Source organism: Mesoplodon densirostris, chromosome 14, assembly GCF_025265405.1.
Source record: "Mesoplodon densirostris isolate mMesDen1 chromosome 14, mMesDen1 primary haplotype, whole genome shotgun sequence".
Lineage (NCBI taxonomy): Eukaryota > Metazoa > Chordata > Mammalia > Artiodactyla > Ziphiidae > Mesoplodon > Mesoplodon densirostris.
Window position 1 is genome coordinate 26,961,506 of NC_082674.1, and position 15,498 is coordinate 26,977,003.

At 39.4% G+C, this 15,498-nt stretch overlaps 1 protein-coding gene across 5 annotated transcripts in view; it reads left to right on the forward strand.

Annotated features, from left to right (window-relative positions):
- Window positions 1-15,498, forward strand: part of LTBP1 (latent transforming growth factor beta binding protein 1) — a 430,385-nt gene that overhangs the window by 303,607 nt on the left and 111,280 nt on the right. For all 5 annotated transcript variants that reach the window (XM_060117483.1, XM_060117484.1, XM_060117485.1 and 2 more), the window contains 3 exons: window positions 340-465; window positions 868-990; window positions 4,488-4,607. In XM_060117483.1, the coding sequence (XP_059973466.1) occupies window positions 340-465; window positions 868-990; window positions 4,488-4,607 (369 nt within the window). The remainder of the gene's footprint in view (window positions 1-339; window positions 466-867; window positions 991-4,487; window positions 4,608-15,498) is intronic.

The window sequence follows — 15,498 nt, forward strand, 5'->3', positions numbered from 1 at the left end:
GCTGAGCTGGCCTGGGAGTTGCACAGTGAATTCCAGTGCTTACATGACTCCAGTTATCAGGCAGGTCCTTTTGTGGTGACCTGAAATCTTTCTCTTTGAAACACCTATGTCATGGTTGTAGCTTGAGCTTTCAAAGCAGTACACCGTATGTGTATTCCCTTTTCCCAGTAACAGCCCTTCAGGTATTCAGGAAGACCGATCGTGTCTCCTTTTACTGTTTTCCTCACTTATAAAGGTTTGTGGGACACAGGGGATGGTGTGCTGGTATTTCATGAACAGAGAGACTGAGAATATCATGCTAGACTACACTAATCCTTTTATCTGTCTTTTTGTTAACAGATATTGATGAATGCGCTCAGGCCCAACACCTCTGCTCCCAGGGACGCTGTGAAAACACTGAGGGAAGTTTCTTGTGTATTTGCCCAGCGGGATTCATGGCCAGTGAGGAGGGTACTAACTGCATAGGTAATGACAGTGTTCTTTCTGACGCGTAAATTCCCGCATGCGGGTTTCTAGCTCCCCTAAGATTCCATCAGTCCAGGGCTTATTCAGACAACCCCAAATTTATTATTAAACCCCTGTTACAACATAGTTATCTGCTAGATACTGGAAGATTAAAAAATGGAATTTTTTCCCCAACAGTTTTGAATGAATAGTGTCAAATGTCTGCAAAAACCAGAGGCGTTAAATGTTTCTTTTGGATTCAAGTAAATCAAAACCACTCAATTTTTTTGGAACAAACCAAAGAAATGATAGATAGTAGGAATCAGTTACTTCATTCTTAACATCGAACTAACCTGGGAGATGGGAGAGGTTTGGAATTATGTTTTGGGAAATAAACCCGACAACGTTTTCTGCTTTGAGTAGATGTTGATGAGTGCCTGAGGCCAGACGTCTGTGGGGAAGGGCACTGCGTCAATACCGTGGGGGCCTTCCGGTGTGAATACTGCGACAGCGGGTACCGCATGACCCCCGGAGGCCATTGCGAGGGTGAGTCTGCTGAGAGGATGGGGAGCCTGCGCCCCTTTGAAGTGCTGAGTGCACGTGACCATGAAATGCAGGGCTGGGTCCAGAACCCAGGGCTGGCGGGCACCTGGCCTGGTACGAATTTTCCTTCACCACCGATCTGTGCAGGATACCAGCTCATCCAAGCTCTTGCTGCCTTCTGGGATCACAGCCCCTTTGCCTTACTTCAGTGGCTCTGTCTGGGTCATTTTCCACCTTCATATGTTCTTTATTACTCACTTCAGTATCTGCCTTCTCTGGTATGTGGAATGAAATCACTTTAGAACAATTAACTGCAGAGGATTTTAGTACAGACCCAGACTTAATTATAGTGTCTGCATCATTCATCTGGGGGCACGGTGCAGGTGTCACCAGTGTGGACTTTTTGTTTTCGACCTTTTCTCCCTGTTCTATTCCTTTGTCTCAGCTTCTTTCTTTCGCATGTGTTCTGGGACTTGCTTGCAGACTGTCTACAGAAGTGCTGTCTGACCAACTCCAAGTCAGATTCCAGCTGTGCTAGATAAAATTTCTTTCGTATCGACCCCAGCAATGGATTTGCTCTCGTAAAAATGTTTTGAAAAGTTTGTAACTTTTCAAAATTAAAATGATTAACCATTGAATATTTCTGCTCGTGCTTGTGTCCAAGTCACACAGGTACTTTTTGAAACCACCATGGTATGCTTTGAATAATTATTTTCGTGAAGAAATATGTTGAACCTCTGCTTAAATCTTGCCAAAGAAATGTGAGGGCAAAGGAGCAGGGGTCTCTGGGCACGTTTTTGAGGAGCCTGTCTGTAGGGATGGTGCTGGTTCTGTGGGGTTCCCTGCCTGGCTGCCTGACATTGAGCCTCTTTTCAGACGTGGCTGGGCCTCCAGCACTCGGGAGGGATAGGCCGGTTGGGGCAGGCTGCTCTCAGCTGTCTCTTGGCTCCTACATGTTGGTTTTCTTCACAGTTCTAATGACCGGGTCTGGAGGGAGAGCCCATTAGACAGTTTTTTGGCAGCCTGCACCTGCCTTTTCTTGCTGGCCCCTTGCCTCAGCCCCTGAGTTATCTGGAGAGAAGTGGGGAGCGTTTTATGTTACTGCCTCTCTGATCAGCTCCCATTGGAACAGAGATATGAACTCTTCTTCTGACGGCTGAGGGCCCTGGGACAGCACAGGTGTGAAGTGTCCCTACTCTCCTCTTACGGGGGACTCTCCCTCTGCTTTGGAGGTAGCTTGAGGATGGGGAGATCCGAGACTATGGCACGACCCCCACACTCAGTAACTGTCTAACTTGGAGCCAGGTACGCAGCCCCTTCAAAACTTAGTTCTTCCTCTGTAAAATGGGAACCATGCAGTGAACTTTCAGGCTTGTGCAAGTAAATAGGTGTTGCAGAATGTGGTATGGTGCCTGTCACCTTGTTACTTCTCAAGAAGTGTTAGTTTCCTTAAACTTCCCCTTTCCCTGACTCGTTTTGTTTTTGCACAGGTCTTCTCAGAACATCTATAATTGTGGGAATGTTTTATAAAAAAAAAAGGCGTCGGTATGTCTGACAAGCATTTATTTGCAAAGCAATGCTCCTCCAGAAGGTCAAATATGGATCCTCAAGTTCTACACACAGACTCAGGACAGGAAGATAAGCTATTTAAGGAATTACTAGAGCATAAGGATGGACAGTAGAAAGGAATAGAAAAGAAATTTGAAGATAAAGGAAATAAATGGAAAGCAGTTAGGAGACTATTCAGTGTATAGAAATTATTTAACAGAAATATCACCAGCATTCCCTGAGTAAATAATTATTTAATTCTATCCCCATGAAAAGGCTTGAAATGAAGGAATCAAATAATGTAGCTGTTTTCTAATTTCATCATGGACCAGAACCAAAGGTCCCCGGGCTTCTGGCTCACTGAAGATTTTCTCAGCTGTCACTGACAAAGTTGCTTTCAAACAGCGCCAGTCTCCAAGGAGTCTATTGTAGTTTACAGACGTTAACTCATGCATCCTTACTTTATTCTGTGAAGGTATTACCAGGCCGGTAGTCCCTCATTTACAGATGAGGGAACAAGCAAACAGAGGTGAGAGCAACAGGAAATGCAGGGATATTGTCTTGTGTTTCTCAGCGTTGTACCTTATTTATCAAACCAGCCTATCTCAATGACCCTCTCTGACTTAGCAGTTGTAGTTCCATTTTTTAAAATATCCCATCCAGAGAAGGATGTAATGCTGTTTGGAAAATGAAACTGGCAAGCATCATCTTTTTTGTAGAACAAGAAGTCCCAGAACATCTGACCTAAAAAAAAAAAAACCACTGTCATTGTCTATTGGCAAGAATTTTTCGCTGATAGGAAAAAAAAAAAATTACAACACTGACCTGGTGCTTATTCTATTAATAACATCTTTTACCTTAAGCATCTTTTCACACATGTCTAGTGATATATAATGAGAGATGATTTTTGAGAATTTATCAGAATGATGACCTCAAATACCCATGTATGTTCAGTGTATTTGTTATATATTTCTTTCACTTTTTAGCTTATGTCCTGAAAAATCTGTTTACATTTCAGGTATGATTAGAGGTCCTATATACATCTCATATTGAGACACTTAGACATTGAATCCACTCACTTGAATTCAAAACTCAACTCCAGAAAAACACCTATTTTTGTTGGGGTTGGTACCCAAGGTGTTACTACTCATTTTAAACTATTGAACCATCTCCTATATGTTACTTTTCCTCCATTTTATTGTTTTACTATTCTTGAAAAAGCCTGAAGCTCTTGTATCTCTGCCACAGTTCCATCCGTATTTAAGGTGTTTTTTTTCTCCTCACATTGAAAAGAACAAGGATTAATAACTTTCGTTAGCTGTGAATGTGAAAAGTAAGGTGTATATTAAACCAGAATGTATTACCCTATGATCATTCACTGTATTTTCTGGAAAATCTTGGAAGTATCTGATGAGTTCATTCTCTCCTAATATTCTTTTTCCACCTCCAAGGAATTCCTATTATATGCAATGTTTTAAATTATTCAAACCTAGGATGTTTGGGGGGCCATGAAGCCAAAGCAAGGATTTCCCTAGGGCATCCAGTGTCTGCAGAGAGAACCTCTAGCCAGGTGGATAAATGGCTTCCTCACTCTCATGTCCATTTCTTGTATTTCTTTCTGGCAAGCCATGCTATTACTTGAAAGGTTTGATGTCCAGAAAGTGGCCCCAGAGAACTGCCAATTCCCAGAGTGGAGAGGTCTGGGCCTGCCAGTTGGAGAATTGGGGCCAAGTTCTTCCTTGGAACATGTGTAAATATTTCAGTCAAGGTATACTTGGCCATGCATTCTCACTGTGTGTTTAAGTACAGACCCAGTGTGTCACTTTTTCAGTTACTGTTTTCCTCACCAAAATGTAGATAAAACATGCCTCTTTTCCCCTTCATCATACGAGTCAGTTTGTGTTTTCGTATTCTGATAAAATGTCTGTGACCTAGCTTTTCGATTTTTTCAGATGTTGATGAATGTTTGACTCCAAGTACTTGTCCAGATGAGCAGTGTGTGAATTCTCCTGGATCTTACCAGTGTGTTCCCTGCACGGAAGGGTTCCGAGGCTGGAATGGGCAGTGTCTTGGTAGGTACTAGAGTGTTATCATAGTTGTGTTTCATCTGTCTGGCCCGTTTTCTGACAGAGTGGTATAATGCCTCTTTCAAAGTGGAAAAAGAAAAAAAGGGATGTAACAAACTCATGACATTCAGAGAAAAGTTCTAAGTAACTTTTAACCATGAAGAAAGTAAGAAATTCAGTTGACAGGAAGGAAGTGAGATTTTACATGGGACAGATAATTCTGATTGAAACAAATTGTTAGCCCTGGTGTGATTAATACCCAAAACCAAATAAAATAATCAGTGCCACAGAGAGAGAGAAGTGGAAAGCAAAATGCTTAAAACGAGAGAAAAGGCATGAGAAGCTACCACAGACTCATAGAATCAGGAAATATACACAGACTTGCAGCAGAAGTTGCAAATGTAGAAAGAGAAATCTGGATTGATTGCCCATGCCCCTTATATTCATTCATTCATTCATTCATTCAAGTATTTAACAAATATGGAGTGCCTACTTTAGGCACTGAGGAAGATAAGTGATGAATCTGCTTTGGTCCCAATTACCTGTGCTCTAGTTAGCTTTCCCTGTTAATGGTTTTCCTTCGTGTTTCTGATCTTTTTCTGCTCCGTGCCACATCCTGACAATGTGAGTTAAACTTTTCCATCCTTCCTTCCTTCTTTCCTGTCTTCCACAAATGCAGTAGAACTCACTATCTATACCCAGAGTTGTACTCAGTGCTGGGATATACTGAGGGACCAAAAGAGTACCTTCTTCATGGAACTTACTATCTAGTTGAGGAGACAGATACTCAGCCAGACATCTCATAAGTAAATGCAAATGTACAAATGAGCCAAGTGTTAGGAAGGAGGGTTCTCTGATGTTACAAGAGCATGTGACAAAATGAGTTGCCTCAAGGAAAATTCTTGAGTTAAGCTTTGGCCGGGGGTTTGACTAGGGTAGGGGATGGGAGGGAGATCATTTTGGACATTTGACATGTGCAGGGGGCTCGTGGAAGGAGGAAGCAGGTCATGTTCCAGAAGCTGAAAGGCTAGTGTGCTGAAGGCCAGAGTACAAGGGAAGATTTGATGCAGGGTGAGGGGGCAGAACATGCCAGACCCTGTCGGTCCTACAAAAAGAAGTTGGTCTTTATTCTTACATCTCTGGGAAGACGCGTGGGTGTTCTGGTGGAGGTGGGATAGGTAGGCTTGGTGGAAGCACTCCCAATTTCGAAGCTTTGGACTCATCAACTGGCAGCATGAGCTAAGCCTCTACCAGTTTCAGGTGGTCCCCTGCCCTGAATCTCATGCCCATCCCCAAGGGTATCTGTCAGTGGAATTGTGAGGTGCTGATCTTTGGGGAGAAGAAAATTTTTTGTTTTCATAGACATTTGTTTATGTAATTGGTGTCGGTCAGAATGTGCATTTGGTTTTAATTTTTCCATTTGGCATAAATTTCATAGTTGCCTATCAAGGTTCCATTCTTGTACTCGTTTTCACATATCACTGCATATTGAAATCCAAGAGCAGAGCCTGAACTTTACCTTAACTAACAAAAATTCATAATCGTGGTATAAACACAGCCCTGATTAATGAATTTACTAATGCAACATGACTGACCAAATGGGAAAGTGATGCTCTTCAATGTAAATGCATGGATCTAGGTTGGGGAATAATAATAAATGAGTTCTTACACCTAGATGTGCATAATCAATCTGATTGTGACCACGCTGCTCCAGTTGAGTGACAGACACAGAGCACCTCATTTAACAGCAATATCACGTTGCCAGCCAGATTAGTAGAATCATAAGCAGAACTATTAGGTCACCACGTTACTCACCCCAAGTCACACACTTGGCCACTTGGCCAAGCAATAACTTTCGGTTTTGCATTGCTAACTAAGGTCACACATTTCCTATTAAAAGTAGGCCGGGTACTTTTCTCCTTCTGCCCTGGGTAGAGTTTTAGGTTCTACGTCATCTGTCCATCAAGCTTCTCCTCTGTGATGTAATTACAATGCCATCCATTGCTCACCTTGAACTTGCAGTTCTTGTAAATTTTTCCTGTGGGCTATTACAGATTGTACCAAAATGGATTTTTCCATCTTAGTTTTTTATGGCAGTTGAGCTTTAAATGTTAAAGTTGAGTGGGATGAAAAGCAGATATTGCAACATATACCTTTCTGCTCAGATTGAGCCAATGAATGGATTGGATTTTTCTGCAGTACTCTGACAGTGCTTGTGAATACCCAGTCATATCTTTTTGGTTTTGTTCCTTTATACATTTTAGTTCTCATCTTTGTACTTCTGGTACTTTAAAATACTTTTCAGAAGGTGCAATCCTACCTAAGCTCATCTTTGAGTTGAGCTCATTGATAACACAACCTGACATATATTCATTTCTTCATTTGCCACTTTCATCATTCAACACTGTATTCATACTTTGAGCCAGGCATTTTGTTTTAGACCCTGGGAGTTGAGAGTGAACAAAATAAATTTCCTCCCTTCGTTGCACTTAGACTCTAGAGTTCACAAGTAAGAAAGTAGAGTATATGGTATGTCAGGTGTGATGAGTGCCATGAAGGAAAAAAAAAAAAACTGCCTAAGGGATATAGAGAGTGTTAGAGATTCTATGGAGGTCAGAGAAGGCATCAAATGATAAATGGTTTACAAAATGTTTCTTGCTAATCGACTGTTTCTGTGTCTAACAGTTAAATGTGACTAGTTTTGAGGCTTTCTCTATCCTTTTAGTGCAGACAATTCAGGGTACATTGATGAGACATTTTCCCCCAAGTTTTAATGTATGAGGGCATTAAAGACTAAAAAAATTTCCTGAATCTCATTGTTGGGAGAAAAGTCCAACACAGAGCATTTGTTAGTTGTCATCTGTAGAGATGATAATCCCTACCTCGCTGGGCTGTTCTGTAAGTCTTAGTATCCTTCCTTCTCTACCACTCTCCTCTCACAGCATATTTTAAAGCTATTATAATTAAACTTGTACAGTGTTGTACAAAATAGTACTTTCTTTGGCATTATGCTAATGGCTTTATTTTTTAAAAAACTCGTTGATCTTGATGTCCAGTTGGCTCTTTTTTCTATTACACGGTTTCATTAAGAATTAAGAATTGCCATTTTGACCCTTATATTCTGCAGGGATTTGATGCCAGTTACACTTTCTGCTGCTTTCGCTGACTAAATGGTGAACTTGCTAAAACCGTTAATGGCCTCTTTGTATTCATGCCATGTAAACTGGATCTTACTGATTGATGCTTCTCCTTGATTTATGAATTAGAACAGAAATTGTTTGGGGCAGAAACAGGTAAAATGTCAGCAGGTGCTGTCTGGGGTTTTATACTTTTTCCTAGGGTTTAGTTCAGGGCATATGATTCTTCATTCTCAATAGTTTATTGTGCACTTTCAAACTTTCTATCCCTTAATGCTTTTTTGGCAACTCGTGTTGGCTCTTCTGTTAATGTACCTTCTTCTTTCCAATTGTGGATTTCTGTGCTCTCTTGAGAGCCACTTTCATCGTTTAACACTGTATTCCTTGGACCTCACATTCAGCCTGGAGCTGTTGCCCACACGATCCCCACCTTTTAGGACTATTTCATCACCCTGGGTTCTGGCCAGTTCCATCTGGCTGCTTTCAATCAGAACCTTTCTTGAAGGAAGCTAATGTGTCAAGTCCTCAATTTACAGGTTTCCCTTGACTCTTGAAGTACTAGCCTGATTCAGACCTGACTAGAGCCATCCCCCAAAGGAAATTCTCTAATATATAATTGTTTAAAGATGCATTTAGTAACTGTGATATAAAGATCATATTTCCCTGAATTTAGGCAGATTTTGGGCTATGTGACCTCTCTGAAGCTTGGTTTCAATATCTGTAACATGTGTATTGAAATACTTTCTTCATGGGGTTTATTGTTAGAATTAAATGTGATATAAGGCACTGAGTAAGGTGTCTGACACAGGTAGGACCCAAGAAATGTTATAATCCTTCTTCCCCCAACCCTATTACCTCCATTTTATTTCCCTTGTCCTGAAATAGAAGAAATGCAATAGTAACTGATACCTGTTAAAGTAAATTATATGTCACATTTTTATGGATAACTGTCTTCTCTTTGGCTTTCTTTAAGCTCATTTCATATAGTTTTTAACTGTCATAGGAGCTTTCTCTTTTGAATTTAAGTTATCTCAATCTTACAGTTTCCTTTCAACTTCTGAGCATTTTTGTTTTGCTGGAATATACCTCTTGAGAATCATAATGCTTCTCTGCAGGGTCATCCCTAACAAATGTTTTCGCTTCTACAGTACTGCCATCCTCTTTCTTTTGCTTCACTTTCTTTGCTCACCTTCACAATATCTACACAATAGACACAATATATAATATCTGTCACCTGGTAGATGTGCGCAGCTAGCCTTTTTTGAGTTTATTGCCTTGCTTTATAGTTGAGTCTGACAAACCACGTGATACGGGGACACAAATTTCTGAGATTTTAATCAAAGTGATCCTTCTTTGTTGGCCGTAATTAAGTTAATGATGACTTTGTGACTCCCATTTGAGTGTTCTAAATGTAGTAGGTCTTTGGTATTTGAAGAACTTAGTATTGTTCAATCCACTTGACAACTGGTTAGCCACAGTCTTAACCAAAACCAGGTGCAGAAAACTTGCAGGATAAACGTGGAGAGCTCCTTGTTCTAGGAGTTCTTTTCACCTTAGGATTTCTTTTCAGATTTTAAGACTCATTGTTAACCTTTATGGAATATATGAAAATTCATAAACGTAAATAAAATGGAAGACTTTAGTCCTACAATTATTCTTTTTATGTAAGATGGCAGCTGAGCTCAAGGTCTACCTTTTGTGGATATTATAAAATGTGCAAACATCAGCCTTGTCCCTAAATCATTATATGCTAAAGGAATCTTCTAGTCAGTCAGTAAGTAGTTATTGAGCGCCTACCTATGTGTATGTCTGCTAGATGCCAGAGAAGATTTGAAGTTGTAAAGAAGCAAAACAAAACAGTGTAGAACTGTATAAGGGCCTGGGGGTGGGGGAGTTGGGGAGATGTTGTTAGAGGATAACACACATTTGCAACTAGTAGGTAAGCCCTGGAGATGTAATGCACAGCTCAGTGATTGTAGTCAACAATACTGTATTATAAACCTCAAAGTTGCGAAGAGACTGGATATTAATTGTCCTCACCAGGAAAGAAATAATAATTGTGAGACATGATAGATGTGTTAGTAATGCTATACCGTATTGATCATTTTGCAATATGTGTATCAAATCATCCCTTAAACTTGCACGACGTTATGTTTTATTGAAGTATAGTTGATTTGCAATATTGTATTAGTTTCAGGTGACAACGTAATGACTCAACGTTTTTATAGATTATGCTCCATTTAAAGGTTTTACAAAATAATGGCTGTATTTCCCTGTGCTGCACATTACATCCTTGTTGCTTAACTTACATAATGTTATAATGTCAATTATATCTCATCGAAAAAAACAAACTACTTCTGAAGGCAGGAAATATACCTGTGTGGGAATACTAGTTATTGTAATAACAAACAATTTCTTGTTACATAGTTTACAGTATACCTGTAGTACAGATATAGAAATATTTTCCCAAATAGGTCAATGGACTTGCTCCTGGTCATAGGTAATAAATGGCAGAGCTAGGGCATGATCCCAGGTCTCTTAGCTTCAAAGCTAGTATTGTTTTGTTTTATATAATGTCTCATATACCTCTCATGTACACCCAAGACAATTAGAGGACAAAACAATATAATTAAGATAATAAGGAAAATAAAAATTCATAGAATGGAAGGATCCATGTGGACTGGAATCATCCCTTACAAGCAGAAATAGTTCTGGCTCAGGGGTTCTAGAGTCTGAGATGGCAGGCCTATCCATAGGTAGCCCAGTTGAGATTTTCTGAAAAACACAATGTTCTTTTAGAAAGGTGAGGTAGAAAGTTAGTGATTTGCTCAGATTAGTGGGTTGATTTTCTGAGGTCATCTTTGGATCTTCATCTGTGATGTACATAGCATTGGCTGTTTTCCAATTCTGAAAAGCAGTGATGAGTCTTTCAGGAACATATAACCTATTTTTGTAGGCAGCTCTGCTACTGCATATTTTTAACTTCGTCAGAATTGACAGAGGGGGTGATATCCTGAGGATTCACTATACCTCAAGTGCAGGTGAGGTGATTTCATTGCATTGGCCGAATCAGCATCTGTCTCTCATTTTGCCATGCTTCCTTTTTTTTTTTTAAACATCTTTATTGCAGTATAATTGCTTTACAATGGTGTGTTAGCTTCTGCTTTATAACAAAGTGAATCAGCTATACATATACATATATCCACAAATCTCCTCCCTCTTGCTTCTCGCTCCCACCCTCCCTATCCCTCCCCTCTAGATGGTCACAAAGCACCGAGCTGATCTCCCTGTGTTATGTGGCTGCTTCCCAATAGCTATCTATTTTACGTTTGGTAGTGTATATATGTCCATGCCACTCTCACTTTGTCCCAGCTTACCCTTCCCCTCCCCATGTCCTCAAGTCCATTCTCTAGTAGGTCTGTGTCTTTATTCCCGTCTTGCCCCTAGGTTCTTCATGACCATTTTTTTTTTTAGATTCCATATATATGTGTTAGCATATGGTATTTGCTTTTCTCTTTCTGAGTTACTTCACTCTGTATGATAGACTCTAGGTCTATCCACCTCACTACAAATAACTCCCTTTCGTTTCTTTTTATGGCTGAGTAATATTCCATTGTATATATGTGCCACATTTTCTTTATCCATTCATCTGTCGATGGACACTTAGGTTGCTTCCATGTCCTGACTATTGTAAATAGAGCTGCAATGAACATTGTGGTACATGCCTCTTTTTGAATTATGGTTTTCTCGGGGTATATGCCCAGTAGTGGGATTGCTGGGTCGTATGATAGTTCTACTTTTAGTTCTTTAAGGAACCTCCATACTGTTCTCCATAGTGGCTGTATCAATTTACATTCCCATCAACAGTGCAAGAGGGTTCCCTTTTCTTCACACCCTCTCCAGCATTTATTGTTTGTAGATTTTTTGATGATGGCTATTCTGACTGGTGTGAGGTGATACCTCATTGTAGTTTTGATTTACATTTCTCTAATGATTAGTGATATTGAGCATCCTTCCGTGTGTTTGCTGGCAATCTGTATATCTTCCTGGAGGAATGTCTGTTTAGGTCTTCTGCCCATTTTTGGACTGGGTTGTTTGTTTTTTTAATATTGAGCTGCATTAGCTGCTTGTAAATTTGGGAGATTAATCCTTTGTAGTTGCTTCATTTGCAAATATTTTCTCCCATTCTGAGGGTTGTCTTTTCGTCTTGTTTATGGTTTCCTTTGCTGTGCAAAAGCTTTTAAGCTTCATTAGGTCCCATTTGTTTATTTTTGTTTTTATTTGCCTTTCTCTAGAAGGTGGGTCAAAAAGGACCTTGCTGTGATTTATCTCGTAGAGTGTTTTGCCTATGTTTTCCTCCAAGAGTTTGATAGTGTCTGGCCTTACATTTAGGTCTTTGATCCATTTTGAGTTTATTTTTGTGTATGCTGTTAGAGAGTGTTCTAATTTCATTCTTTTACATGTAGCTATCCAATTGTCCCATCACCACTTATTGAAGAGACTGTCTTTTCTCCATTGTATATTCTTGAATCTTTTATCAAAGGTAAGGTGGGGGCTTCCCTGGTAGCACAGTGGTTGAGAGTCCGCCTGCCAATACAGGGGACATGGGTTCGTGCCCCAGTCTGGGAGAATCCCACATGCCAAGGAGTGGCTGGGCCCGTGAGCCATGGCTGCTGGGCCTGCGTGTCCGGAGCCTGTGCTCCACAGTGGGAGAGGCCACAACAGTGAGAGGCCCTCGTACCAAAAAAAAAAAAAGGTAAGTTGACCATATGTGTGTGGGTTTATCTCTGGGCTTTCCATCCTGTTCCATTGATCTGTATTTCTGTTTTTGTGTCAGTACCATACTGTCTTGATTACTGTAGCTTTGTAGTATAGTCTGAAGTCAGGGAGCCTGATTCCTCCAGCTCCGTTTTTCTTTCTCAAGATTGCTTTGGCTATTCGGAGTCTTTTGTGTTTCCAAACAAATTGTGGAAGTTTTTGTTCTAGTTCTGTGAAAAATGCCATTGGTAGTTTGATAGGGATTGCATTGAATCTGTAGATTGCTTTCGGTAGTAGAGTCATTTTCATAATGTTGATTCTTCCAATCCAAGAACATGGTATATCTATCCATCTGTTTGTATTATCTTTAATATCTTTCATCAGTGTCTTACAATTTTCTGCATACAGGTCTTTTGTCTTCTTAGGTAGGTTTATTCTGAGGTATTTTATTCTTTTTGTTGCAGTGGTAAATAGGAGTGTTCCCTTAATTTCTCTTTCAGATTTTTCATCATTAGTGTATAGGAATACAAGAGATTTCTGTGCATTAATTTTGTATCCTGCTATCTTACCAGATTCATTGATTAGCTCTAGTAGTTTTCTGTTAGCGTCTTTAGGATTCTCTATGTATAGTATCATGTCATCTGCAAACAGTGACAGCTTTACTTCTTCTTTTCCAATTTGGATTCCTTTTATTTCTTTTTCTTCTCTGATTGCTGTGGCTAAAACTTCCAAAAGTATGTTGAATAATAGTTGTGACAGTAGGCAACCTTGTCTTGTTCCTGATCTTAGAGGAAATGGTTTCAGTGTTTCACCATTGACAACAATGTTGCCTATGGGTTTGTCATATATGGCCTTTATTATGTTGAGGTAAGTTCCCTCTAGGCCTACTTTCTGAAGGGTTTTTATCATAAATGGGTGTTGAATTTTGTCAAAAGCTTTTTCTGCACCTATGGAGATGATCATATGGTTTTGTTCTTCAATTTGTTAATATGGTGTATCAATTTGATTGATTTGCATGTAATGAAGAATCCTTGTATTCCTGGGATAAACCCCACTTGATCATGGTGTATGATCCTTTTAATGTGCTGTTGGATTCTGTTTGCTAGTATTTTGTTGAGGATTTTTGCATTCATGTTCATCAGTGATATTGGCCTGTAGTTTTCTTTCTTTGTCACATCTTTGTCTGGTTTTGGTATCAGGGTGATGGTAGCCTCGTAAAATGAGTTTGGGAGTGTTCCTCCCTCTGCTATATTTTGGAAGAGTTTGAGAAAGATAGGTGTTAGCTCTTCTCTAAATGTTTGATAGAATTTGCCTGTGAAGGCATCTGGTTCTGGGCTTTTGTTTGTTGGAAGATTTTTAATCACAGTCCCAATTTCAGTGCTTGTGATTGGTCTGTTTATATTTTCTGTTTCTTTCTGCTTCAGTCTTGGAACGTTGTGCATTTCTAAGAATTTGTCCATTTCTTCCAGGTTGTCCATTTTATTGGCATATAGTTGCTTGTAGTAATCTCTCATGATTCTTTGTATTTCTGCAGTGTCAGTTGTTACTTCTCCTTTTTCATTTCTAATTCTATTGATTTGACTCTTCTCCCTTTTTTTCTTGATGAGTCTGGCTGGCTAATGGTTCACCATTTTTGCTTATCTTCTCAAAGAGCCAGCTTTTAGTTTTATTGATCTTTGCTATTGTTTCCTTCATTTCTTTTTCATTTATTTCTGATCTGATCTTTATGATTTCTTTCCTTCTGCTAACTTGGGTTTTTTTGTTGTTGTTGTTCTTTCTCTAATTGCTTTAGGTGTAAAGTTAGGTTGTTTATTTGAGATGTTTCTCGTTTCCTGAGGTAAGATTGTATTGCTATAAACTTCCCTCTTAGAACTGCTTTTGCTGCATCCCATAGGTTTGGGGTCATTGTGTTTTCATTGTCATTTGTTTGTAGGAATATTTTGATTTCCTCTTTGATTTCTTCAGTGATCTCTTGGTTATTTAGTAGTGTATTGTTTAGCCTCCATGTGTTTGTATTTCTTACAGATATTTCCTGTAATTGATATCTAGTCTCATAGCGTTGTTGTTCGAAAAGATACTTGGTATGATTTCAATTTTCTTAAATTTACCAAGGCTTGATTTGTGACCCACGATGTGATCTATCCTGGAGAATGTTCCATGAGCACTTGAGAAAAATGTGTATTCTGTTGTTTTTGGATGGAATGTCCTATAAATATGAATTAAGTCCATCTTGTTTAATGTATCATTTAAAGCTTGTGTTTCCATATTTATTTTCATTTTGGTTGTTCTGGCCATTGGTGAAAGTGGGGTGTTAAAGTCCCCTACTATGATTGTTACTGTCGATTTCCCCTTTTATGGCTGTTAACATTTGCCTTATGTATTGAGGTGCTCCTGTGTCTTTTGGTTGGAGCATTTAATCTGTTTACATTTAAGGTAATTATTGATATGTATGTTCCTATTACCATTTTCTTAATTGTTTTGGGTTTATTACTGTAGGTCTTTTCCTCCTCTGTGTTTCCTGCCTAGAGAAGTTCCTTTAGCATTTGTTGTAAAGCTGGTTTGGTGCTGCTGAATTCTGTTAGCTTTTGCTTGTCTGTAAAGGTTTTAATTTCTCCGTCAAATCTGAATGAGATCCTTGCTGGGTAGAGTAATCTTGGTTGTAGGTTTTTCTCCTTCATCACTTTAAATATGTCCTGCCAGTCTCTTCTGGCTTGCAGAGTTTCTGCTGAAAGAGCAGCTGTTAACCTTATGGGGGTTCCCTTTTATGTTTTTTGCTGTTTTTCCCTTGCTGCTTTTAGTATTTTTTCTTTGTATTTAATTTTTGATAATTTGTTTAATATGTGTCTTGGCCTGTTTCTCCTTGCTTTTCTCCTGTATGGGACTCTGCACTTCCTAGACTTGATCGACTATTTCCTTTCCCATATTAGGGAAGTTCTCAACTATAATCTCTTCAAATATTTTCTCAGTCCCTTTCTTTTTCTCTTCTTCTTCTGGGATCACTA